The sequence below is a fragment of the Oncorhynchus kisutch genome, linkage group LG19, assembly GCF_002021735.2.
Source record: "Oncorhynchus kisutch isolate 150728-3 linkage group LG19, Okis_V2, whole genome shotgun sequence".
NCBI lineage: Eukaryota > Metazoa > Chordata > Actinopteri > Salmoniformes > Salmonidae > Oncorhynchus > Oncorhynchus kisutch.
In genome coordinates, this window is record NC_034192.2 from 6,995,986 (window position 1) to 7,008,388 (window position 12,403).

Here is a 12,403-nt window from a genome sequence, read left to right on the forward strand (position 1 = left end):
TAATAGACAGAACCAATTGGAGGGAAAGATATGAGACTATATGTGTATTACATGAGTTTATGACGAATTTAGGAGTGTCGAGAACGTGGTTTCAGTGCATGGCTTGTACCAGAATCTCTTATCAAAAGTCAAATACAGTGCATTGATGTCATACCTTTAGTTCTTATAATGTAATTACATTTAACCTGAATGATTTTGCCTGTGTTTAGGTCAATTCCATTTCCCTTTTATCCTGAAAAACTCCCCAGTCCTTAATGTTTACGAGGATACCTTTAACATGATGCAGCCACCAGTGGTACTCTGTAGATTATATTGGATTTGTCCCAACCATAACACTTTGTATTCAGGACAAAAAGGTAATTGCTTTGCCACATGTATTGCAATTGTACTTTAATGCCTTGTTGCAAACAGGATGTATGTTTTGGAATATTTGTATTCTGTACAGGCTTCCTTCTTTTCTTTAGGTTAGTTTTGTGGAGTAACTATAATGTTGTTGATCCATCCTTAGTTTTCTCCTATCACAGCCACTAAACTCTGTAATGTTTTGAAGTCACCATTGGCCTCATAGTGAAATCCCTGAGCAGTTTCCTTCCTCTCCGGCAACTGAGTTAGGAAGGATGCCTGTATCTTTGTAGTGAATGGGTGTATTGATACACCATCCAACATGTAATTAATAACTTCACCATGCTCAAGGGTATTTTCTAACATACAAAGTATTGACTCAAGGATGTGAAAACTTCTGTAAATGAGATATTTCTGTTTTTAATTATGATTATTTTTTAAACATAATTCCACTTTGTCATTATGGGATATTGTGTGTAGATTGGTGAGAAAAACAATCAATTTAATCAATGTTGAATTCAGGCTGTAAACAACAAAATGTGGAATAAGGAGACCGTTGGTACTGGTGGCTTTGTCGGTGAATGCCTCATCTCAGTACTGTAGTTGACCCAGGGTGTAACCTGGCAGTCAAAGGTACAAATCTTAAGGACAGAACAGCAGTAAAACCTCCAACTGAAAAGGGACCGACAATAAATTCATATTAATGTGGGTTAATTGACTATACTTTCTCCCTTCATTAAACATGTATTTTGGCAGTTAAGTACTGGAGAGTGGAGTAACATGAGGCCACTGATCTTGTTGGTAGTTGATCAGGATTCTCAGACATTTGTAACCGAGGATACTAGAGAAACTGAGTAAAGAAGGTACTGTAATGTTTCTTAGGCCTCATTTGACTTATTACAATGTAAATTGTTCCTCAGCCTTGCTCAAAATGACTAAGACAAATTTGTGTCCGTATGAAATTCACAAAATGCCTGAAAATCTGAATGTGATTATTCTATGTACTGAAATGAAGAGACTCACCTCCTGTCCTCGTGGTGGTTACTGTGATAGCTGTACACCCCAGCAATTGCATGGTTGATTCAGCATGTAAAGTCCATAAAGTTGTCGTAGTTATTAGCATAACCTGTCCTCGTGGTGGTTACTGTGGTATCTGAAACAAAATAATATCAGATGGCATAAGTCAGCATACATCACTATAAAACAAAAAGTATGGCCAATACTGACTAAGCATCTCTTCAGCATAACAGTTACAATTGGGGCAAAATAATATGTTTTCCATAACACATGAAACACAAATATTTCCTACCAGTCACCCCTTTTACCTTAATGACTACATAGATTGGAAAGGACATAAACGGTGCATCAAAGTCATTATCCCACCCTGCAAGACCAAATTGTTGGCACCAGAGTTCCAATATCCACACCATCATACCACTTAGAATGCATGCCAAATTAATTTTGTTCATTCTAAGTGGTCTTGCTAATATGGACATTGGAACGTAACCATTGGCAATGTTATCCATACACCACAGTAAATGGATCGAGATGACTGCTCTTACCTGTCATAAGGATGAAGCCTGATGAAGGGATTCTCTATGTTTGGCTCTCTGCAGGAAATGTTGTCTCCTTAGACAAGTGATGCTATTTTATACCCTTACTGTACATTAGGTAATAATCACATGTGATTAAATCTACTTACCCAATCATCTGACAGATCAGATATCTCTGGTAAAAGGCGAGAAGGCATAGCTACATACCTGTGACAACATTTTGAAGAGTGTGAAGTAGGATCTGTTACATAATAAACATTGCATGAGCCATCTTATCAAGCCAGTAATTTACCACACAAAGCGACACACTTTTTTGTTGTTGATTCCGTCTATACAATGGTCTTTCTGAAGTTTAAGCCAGTTTACATGACTGTAATAAACATTAAATGTACAATGAGAAAATAATCTTCCCAGTGCATACAGCAGCTTGATTGTCCATTGAAAATATGAACTATGAAATAGAATGTTTTCTGTCAGCTCAAAAGCAATAGAACAGTATTTCAGGGTGCATTCTATATGATCTGCATATACAAATAGCACTTAATGTAAGATAATATATCTAGTGGTCAATGAATTACATTCCTTGAGATAAACATTACTTGTTAAATATCACAAAGCTATATTGTTTGTGTCTTATTAACAAAGCAGTCATTCCCGTCCGGATTCAAATGCAACGGCTGTTAGGTGTATTGATCGGCTGGCTTTAGGATCATGCGGAGAATCGCTCAAAGAGAAGCTGCTAGCCTTGAGCGATATTCCAGGGTACGTTCTCAGAAAATGAGCAGATCAGCTGGCAGGAATATTCACGGTAATTTTTTGCTTAGTCCCCTCCTGTGCTCCCTGTTCACCCATGACTGCGTTGCCATGTACGACTCCAACACCATCATTAAGCTTGTTGACGACACAACGGTGGTAGGCCTGATCACCGGCAACAATGAGACAAACTACAGGAAGAAGGTCAGAGACCTGGCAGTGTGGTCTGGGACAATAACCCCTCCCTCAACGTCAGTAATACCAAGGAGCTGATCGTGGACTACAGGAAACGAGCTTGCCCACATCCACATTAACAGGGCTACAGTGGAGCAGGTCAAGAGCTTCAAGTTCTTCGGTGTCCAAATCACTAATGATTTAAAATGGTCCAGTCACATGAGCACAGTCGTGAAGAAGGTGCGACCGCACCTCTTCCCCCTAAGGTAGTTGAACAGGTTTGGAATGGGCCCTAAAATCCCCCAAAAGTTCTACAGCTGCACCATTGAGAGCATCCTGACTGGCTGCATCACTGCTTGGTATGGCAACAGCACTGCCCTCGATCGCATGGCGCTACAGAGTGTGGTGCGGACGGCCCAATACATCACTGGGGCTGAGCTCCCTGCTATCCAGGACCTCTATATCAGGAACGCCCTGAAAATCATTATAGTATTTTATTCAGCGCATGTGACAAATACAATTTGATTTGATTTGACTAACTCTAACCCTAAACCTAACCATAGCAAGCTGTTGCATATCAACAGAGTTGCAGTTGATAGTCTGTTGATGGTTTGTTCCGCTGTAGATCATCTACAGGGGATTATCCAAATAAAGTGTGACCCAATGTTTTAGTAATTATTGTCTGAGATAACCATTTGCCGTCCATTAAAGTATTGTATAGAGTTTATATCTGTCACGCCCTGGTCTTAGTATTTTGTGTTTATATATGTATTTGGTCAGGCCAGGGTGTGACATGGGGTTATTTTGTGTTGTGTTGTGGTATTGGGGGTTTTAGTAGGTATAGGGATTGTGGCTGAGTAGGGGTGTCTAGCATAGTCTATGGCTGCCTGAGGTTCTCAATCAGAGTCACGTGATTCTCGTTGTCTCTGATTGGGAACCATATTTAGGTAGCCTGGGTTTCACTGTGTGTTTGTGGGTGATTGTTCCTGTCTCAGTGTGTTTGTATTCACCAGATAGGCTGTATAGGTTTTCACGTTCCGTTTTTTGTATTTGTCGGGTTTATTCATTATTAAACATGTATCGAACTAACCACGCTGCATTTTGGTCCGACTCTCCTTCAACGGAAGAAAGACGTAACAATATCTTGACCAGAAACCAAGCATAATCAATCATTTAAACGTTAGTGCAGTGAAATGAAACACAATCATTTGATGCATGTATCTTTAATCATGCATTTCTTTCAAGATTATCAAGAGACAACAATGGATAAAATAATCTGATTGTAGGAAGAATCAGTTATAGATTCAGCATGACCTTCTGGTACAGTATTGGTATTGCCAGCGACGATCTCTGAAAGTACACAAGACAAACAGACATTTTGTTCCTGTTAGTTTTGTAGTCAATTCATCCTTTCCTGACGCTTGTTTATTCCAACAGCAAGAATATGACACACAGATACCGTAGATACACACACACACACACACACAGAGAGAGAAAATACTTGGAATCCATTAAATTAGCATACATTAGCATACAGTACCAATGAATAATCATACTCACTCATACTTGTTGTCATGGTAGCTTTCAGCTGCAATCAGGTAGGAATTTGGTGGGGCATTAAAAGTGAAGGCCTCATCAAACCAGTTTACGTAGTTGCTCCACTGGCAGGAATCAGTACAGAAGTTGCTGGCTCCACAGCAGGTGAACTTCCATCTGTATAAGGGTGGAAATGAGGTTTGAATTATGATATATGTTTTGTATTGACCTTGTAATTCACATTATAGTAGGGTTGTTCAACAAAAACAGTACCTCCGTCAACCCTGTGTCACTTTTAGGATTTTACACCATTTAATCCCCAAATGTCTCTAAATTTTACCATCATTGTAAAGCCCTAGTTATTTTGTTTGATTTGACAAAGTCATTTCTTGAAGATTTGTATTTATTTCATGTGAATAGTGATTCATTTACATCTCACCTTCTGTCCTCATGCTTGTTGTCATGATAGCTGTTCATCCCTGTGATGACCTGGTGGCTTGGGCATTGGTAGTTGAAAGGTTTGTCGAAGTCATTTACGTAGGAAGATGTGAAGCAGTTAGTTGCTGAGTCAAATGTGGCTTTGCACCCAAAGTCCCACATACGGTCCTCATGTTTGTTGTTATGCTCACTAAAATTTGAAAAATACATTACAATGCACAAATTAATAGTTGAATTTATACGGAAAAAAAACATTTATGCAGGTTGTAGGTTTTATTGTTGCCCAACATATTTTGTCCGGAATGCAATTGCAATAACCTAAATCCAAAATACAGAGTTAAACCAGTTTAATTTCTCAAAATGGAAAATTGCAAATCTGAATCAACAGCAACTCTGTTGATATGCAACAGCTTGCTAGGGTTTGAGAAAGGTTAGAGTTAACTCAGCACCGCAGCAGCAAAATGCTCACTCTGATTTGGAAACCTGTGCTTGTGAGTCAGTGCAGAATTCAGGTTTTGGAGAAGATTGGTTGTATGGAACATAAGGAATCACCTCACTATGCGAGAGATGGATTGTCCTGATGGGCAATTAAAATCCAAAGGCTGGTCATAGCTGTTCTGCCAGCGGAGGTCTGCAACACACAACCAAGGGCACAATAAAAACATAATTGATTACCGTAGTAATCGGCACCTCCTTCTCCTTTTTTAAAAGATTTCTGACCACACACATTGCTATTTCATTTAAATATTAAGTCCACATTTTGAGTTACTCTGCTACACATATGCTCAGGCTTTAATCCACAAACTCACATGTAACATAAAGCATACCTTTTCCGTTGACCAACACACCAGCAAGAAGCAGAATAAAGACGTTGGCTCTCTTCATGGCTTTTGAGGGGCCCAAACTAAAATCAGCAAGGTTGGTGCTCCATTTATAGACAGAGGTGATATTTGTCCTTGCTGGACCTTAGGCCACGTACGTGGGTAATTCCAGTGTTTGAGCAGGTGTATTGCAGTCAAACAAATATTGCAGTCAGTTAACGTTATACTGAACCAACATGCAACATGCAACAATTTCAACAACTGAGTTACAGTTAAGGAAATCAGTGAATTAAAATCCATTAGGCCCTAATCTATGGACTTCACATGATTGGGCGGGGAGCTCAGCCATGGGTAGGCTTGGGAGAGTGTAGGCCCATCCACTTGGGAGCCAGGCCAAGCCAATCAGAATGAGTTTTTCACCACAAAAGGGCTTTATTACAGACAGAAATACTCAGTTTCATCAGCTGTCCAGGTGACTGGTGTCAGACTATCTGGCAGGTGAAGGATCCGGATGTGGAGGTCCTGGGCTGGCGTGCTTACACGTGGTCTGCGATTGTGAGGCCGGTTGGACATACTTGATAAATTCTCATTGGAGGCAGCTTTTGGTAGAGAAATTAACATTAAATTCTCTAGCAACAGCTCTGGTGGACATTCCTGCAGTCAGCATGTCAATTGCCCACTCCCTCAAAACTTGAGACATGTGTGGCATTGTTATGTGACAAAACTGATCATTTTAGAGTGACCTTTTATTGATGAACATTTGATGTCTTAGCTTACAGTCATTCTCGTGGTTTACGGGGAAGCAAGTAATAATTTCTTTCCCAGGGGCTCATTGGTTGGCTGTTACAGTAGTTCCACAATTACACAAGACTGACAATATCTTCAAAAATGTTTGTCAAAAAATCCATTTATAATCAATAAACTACATTCTGTACATTGGATTCCCATTACATCTGTACAACAATGCCTTATAATAATCATTGACAGGTATTGAGAGGTATGTGTGTACTCTCAGAGTGATGTCTCTTTGGGGTCCTTGGTCTCTGTTGCTGCAGGCCTGAAGGACAGAATCTCTGTGAATGTGTGACCTGTAGGAGATATCACAAGAAATGACTAATTAGTTACTCTGTAGACTCTATAGATTGTTCTTCCTCTTTCTTTCTCTCAAGCTGAACATGTTATCACACATCCATCTCCCTCATCATCGCTCTCCTTCTATCATGTGGAATGACCAAAGGAATGTTTTTCCTTAAGCTCTCTTCCTAGGGAAAAAGATAACTAATCAGTTGCTGAATGCGTTCAACCGAATAGCATCTTCTGTATTTAACCCAACCCCTCTTAATCAGAGCAGTGCAGGGGGCTGCCTTATTTAACATCCACATCATCAGCACCCAGGGAGCAGTTGTTGCCTTGCACATGGGCAGAATTGCATAATTTTCTACCTTGCCAGCTTGGGGATTTGAACCAACGACCTTTCAGTAACCTGCCCAACGGTCTTTACCTCTAGGCTACCAGCCACCTCATTCTCCATCTCTCCCCCTTTTCTACTCTGCCTGTATCTCCTTCTTCTCTCTCTCTCCCTCCCTCCGTCCTCCCCAGCATATCTCTCTCTCTCTCTCTCCCGTATCTTCCTCCTCCCTCCCCCCGCTCTCCATCTCTTTCTTCAGCTTCCCTCCAACCATCTCTCACGTTTCCACTGCTCCAGGAGCAGGTCTGTGTTGTCCATGGAGTGATCGTAGGGCTGGGCCTCAGTCTCCTCCTCTGGTTCTCTGAACTCACTGAAAAAGGGCATGGCCAGCGCCTCCGACGCACTCACCCGCCTCTCAGGGTCCAGCAACAGCATGCGCTCCAGCACACACACCGCTGCCACACAGAGAGGTATACAGTGTCTCTAGCGGTGTTATGGTCAAAAGGACACTCCTGACAATAGTTAGAAACAGTTGCTGTTTTGTAAACCAGCGTTTTTTATCCTTTAGTAATAGACTGTCAAATTCAACTAACTGCGTGTTCACATCATTGTATTGAACGTCTGCTCACCGTCTGAGCTAGCTTTGGAAAAAAGAAAGTGCAAATCTTTCTTTAGTACTTTAGGAAGGCTCCGTATGTAGTTTTTGGCCTGTTGGAAGAGGAGCAGATTTACCTGGGAGTGTATGTGTATTCTATTCCTATGTACTCTAGTAGGCTGTGTATGCTTTGAATGTGTACTATCTGAATGTATTTTGAGTGCCCACATGACTTACATCTTGGCTTTGTAGCTTCGTAACAAAGTCTGCAGTGGGTGTACCAGTAATCTTCATGATCTCTTTCAGTTGGTCCAGGTCTGTGCTCACCCAGAGGTCAAGGGTCATAGCTCATGTGGTACAGGAAGTCACATTCACATGCTGTTCATACTATATATGCTTAGCCATAATAAGCTTACAGAACTAGTCTTTGACAGGTTGTTAACATATAATTCTGCTAATTTGCCTGGCAGGATCATTATTCTGCAATAGTTGTGTGGGGTGAAGACAGAGAGTAGTAAACACTGAAAAAGGATACGGTCATTTCCTTTGAACAGCGGCTTCCCCAGCAACATCTCCGCCATGATGCAGCCCACCGACCAGATATCCACTGACGATAGAGGAGGACAAAGACATACATAGGACTGAATGGTCTTTCAGTACCACATTGCTACCAAACTGCTACCATACCAGTGGGTTCAATTACAGCGATATTGTACACAAATTGTACAAAGAGATAGATCTCCATAGGACCTCATACTGTAGGATATTTTTCTGGTTACAATAGCATGATTAATCATGGTGATAACACAGATGTTGACATTAGAAAGTACTGCCATCTGGTGGACAAAGAAGGCAGCCATGAATGAGCGATTGAGAGAGACTCACCAGTCTGGGTATAGTGCATCCAATTGAGGATTACCTCGGGGGCTCTGTACCAGCGAGTGACGACGTACCCCGTCATCTCTGTGTCTGTCTGCCGAGCCAGCCCGAAGTCAAGGATCTGAGACAGACAGAGAGAATTGCTTTGGCTACATTGGATTGTACCTTTTATGACAATAAAGCACAGGAGGTTGATGGCACCTTAATTGGGGAGGATGGGCTTGTGGTAATGGCATGAGTGGAATAGTACAATGGTATCAAATACATGGTTTCCAGGTGTTTAATGCCATGCCATTCCATTTGCTCTGTTCCAGCCATTAGTATGATCTCTCCTCCCCTCAGCAGCCTCCACTTCAATAAAGTGGATTTCATTTAAATTGAAAGAGAGCGAGACTGAACAGGGAGAGCACAGTGCCTATCACAGGTCTGGTAGCAATATATATATATGTAGTACCTTCAGCTCACAGTCTTCGTTGACAGATAAATTTCCAGGTTTGAGATCCTGTTGGTATTTAGAAAAATTACATTATCATGCTGCCAGATTGACGCAAATACACGCAAGCACACACACAAAGAGCTTCTGATATGGAAAACGGCATGAATAGCAGTGGGCGTGAAAAAGAGCAAGGGCCCCAACACCAATGCACATAGTTGAAAGGTCAGAGTTTACGCACCCTGTGGATGATCCCTGCAGAGTGGATATACTGTGGGGAGACACAAAAGACCAGGAAAAGAGAAAGTCTTAAAATTAGAAAAAGAAGGTGGTATTCAAGTATATTCTGGGAAACATTTAAACCTTCTGTATAAACTGCCTTTATGTTGTATCATATTTGAATGTTGGGGATAAAATGAGCATTTGTAGGTATATCTTTTAAACAGCTTAGAATAGTAAATATATATATATTGTTCTTTTGAGTGCATGTATGCAACTCTAACCTTGAGTCCTTTCAGCATTTGATAGACAAGGAATTGCACCCTCTCCTGTGACAATCTCTCCATCTTCATCAGTTTCCCCAGATCAGTACCCATGAGTGGCATTACCAGGTAACTGAGAATGACAGGGGAAAAGGAAAAAAGGTATACTTTATTGTGAATAAAAACATTCAATATATGAACAGGAAGGGTATTGGACAAAGAGGTACTTACAAGTCATGAAACCTGTCCAATGAGATCTCAGAAGTGAACACATCCAGCAGTCCAATCACCTAATCCAAGCCAATCAAAGAATAACAGAAAATAAATAGAATAGCTCAATTATAGATTAACAGGATAATTTTTTTGGGTGCATCATGTATCTCAATTACAGCATCAGGAAATGATTCCCACTTGAAGTTACACACACACACACACACAAAATTGTGATACGGGGTGTGTCTCTGTCGTTCTACAGTGAGCTACTGATTAAAGTAGATGTTGCTATGAGGCATTTTTTCCGCAACATGGATTGGCTTCCTTCTCAGCCTTTCCTTGTGTACCATTATTAAACTCTACCTACTCCCTGTATACCCAGTAGACCTCTGAAATCAGTGGTCACCAAGTCCAACCCTGGTCCAGGAGAGCTACAACATGTATTGAAACCTTTATTTAAATAGGCAAGTCAGTTAAGAACAAATGATTATTTACAATGACAGCCTACGGGGGCCTTGTTCAAAGGCAGAATGACTGATTTTTACCTTGTCAGCTCAGGGATTCAATCCAGCAACCTTTCGGTTACTGGCCCAACGCTCTAACCACAAGGCTACCTGCCGCCCCAAGTTGAATGCCTGATTCAACTTTTCCAATCAAGACTCAAAACCTGTGCCTGCCTCAAATTAATATCTCTATAATCTTGATATGATGTGTTTCTGTTTAGTATTATGGGTTGTGATGTGAATATTACCAATGTGATCTTTCTGACTACTCTGCTACTGACTAATTGCCAATCATAAGGAACAGCTGTGTTTGTCTCACTGTGTGCAAAAAAGAAACTGTCACTGCTCTCTGCACGCAGCCTAGGCCATAAGGATTTGAACAGTTTGCTATGGATAAAAGTGAGTTTTAAATGCAGTACTGTAGAGTTGGGCCATTTCCTTTTTAGACACGGCCTAATTAGTGGTGTGAAACAGACACCTTTTCTATTTATGAGAATGAATCATGAGGTGCGTATTTCAGGAAAGGCCCTCACATTTTCGTGCTTCATGTGCTTGAGGAGCCGGAGCTCTCTGTAGGCCCTCTTGGCGAAGAGCTTTGACTGGAAGGGTCTGTGGAGCTTCTTGATGGCCACCCTCACCCCAGTCCTGTGGTCCTGGGCGGAACTGCAGCAAGACATGTAGGTATTGGGAAGAAAACATTTGAGCAATGTAGGCCATCGGTGGTAGCCTACTGAAGAAGGACCCAACTCACTTATTGTATTTTTTATTGAATGCTTGATTAATTATTTCTTTAAAATAATATACATCCAAATATCATGTTTTATAATCAAGTGGTTAGGCCTACTTAAAAGACATCCTTGGGTATTTCTGGAATTCAAGTAGAAACATTTGGTCGGCCTATATCCCAAGAAACATTGCGCAAAGACCCAGAACAGATGTAGGCCGATGCACTTAAATCTAAGTCTTCTGCTCACTAAAACCCAACAAACAATGAGGCCAATGGGGGTTCTTTGTTATGCTTTTCCCGACTTCACAAAGCCAAAAAAGTCCCTGCCGTGTAAACTATGCTTAGGAATGAAACAGCAGCGATGTTTGTTGATGACTTAATTCGGACACAATCCAGCGCTCCACTGAACAAAAAATTCCTTTTGAAGTAACCACATGAAGAATGCATGAGATTAACAGTTTTTACAAAAACACGATGCTTATTTTAGGAACGAGTCACGTCTTGTTGTGGCTTGGTTTGTATTGCCTTAACATAGGCTATTGTTAACTCTAAATTCGAAATTTACGAAGAGTAGCCTACACATGTTTGATGATTAAACTCGTATAAAACTCACCATACTGTCCCATATGCGCCAGTCCCCACCTGCTTTAGCTCACGGTATCGCTCTGGAACCTCCCATGCCGTTTTGTTTACCTCCTGACGATAAAATCCTGTCCGCGTGCGGACCGACATATCCAAATCGATTTGGGGGTCAATGTTTCCCCAGCTAACTCTTAATTTGGGGATAATGAGGCGTTGTTGTGCATGAGACACTTCGTTCACTTGCTCTCATGCAGCCACCACCACCTACACACTCTAAGCACTCGGGAAATGCGCAATGCATTCCGTTGCCCGACAGTGGTCTCCAGTGACACGAATAAAGAACCGTAACCAGTGACTGGTCTCACTCGTTTTTAAAACCTCAATGGTATCACTGGTGAACACACCATCGCCTGGTGGCAGGACCTCTGGATTTAGTCAGAAAAAGGTAAACACTAGTCGCCCTGTGCTATTGATGGGTGTGTCTGTGTCCAGGCTCATTTTTACATTTTAGTAATTTATCAGATGCTCTTTATCCAGATTAAGGTTACGAGCCTTGCTCAAGGGCACATGGGCATATTTTTCACCTAGTCGACTCAGGGATTCGAACCAGCAACACTCTTAACAGCTAGGCTACCTGCAGCCCTGGCTCTTTATTGTCTTAAGGAGCCAGGGCTAAGGAATGTTGCCAAAATGCTGTCTGTTGCCATGAGATAGCGAAGAGAGCTAGCCTAGCCTGAAAATAGGGATGAAAGTTATTCTAGTACTTCCCTGGCCTCCCTTCCTTTCTGCTTTGCTGATAGTGTTGTTGCGGTTTATATGCAGGCTCAGAAGTAAAAAATCCCCCCCCCCCCCCCCCCCCCCCCCCCCACACACACACACACACACACACAGTAAGGTAACTGGTGGTGAATTTAACATAAAGGAGTTTGTCCATACAACAACAGACTTAATCATTTTTGGGAGA

At 41.5% G+C, this 12,403-nt stretch overlaps 1 protein-coding gene across 1 annotated transcript; it reads right to left on the reverse strand.

Moving 5' to 3' along the window:
- Positions 1-4,029: 4,029 nt before the first annotated feature.
- On the reverse strand, positions 4,030-12,223 carry LOC109910318 (mitogen-activated protein kinase 12). Its single transcript, XM_031797495.1, has 16 exons — positions 11,471-12,223; positions 10,664-10,793; positions 9,646-9,704; positions 9,436-9,547; positions 9,174-9,203; positions 8,954-9,001; positions 8,506-8,620; positions 8,156-8,227; positions 7,858-7,937; positions 7,655-7,733; positions 7,307-7,480; positions 5,606-6,705; positions 5,349-5,427; positions 4,798-4,986; positions 4,383-4,535; positions 4,030-4,172 (listed from the first exon to the last, which is right to left on the reverse strand). The coding sequence occupies exons 1-12, from the start codon at positions 11,587-11,589 to the stop codon at positions 6,629-6,631; spliced, it is 1,095 nt and encodes a 364-aa protein (XP_031653355.1). The 5' UTR covers positions 11,590-12,223; the 3' UTR covers positions 4,030-4,172; positions 4,383-4,535; positions 4,798-4,986; positions 5,349-5,427; positions 5,606-6,628.
- Between the last annotated feature and the right edge of the window lie 180 nt (positions 12,224-12,403).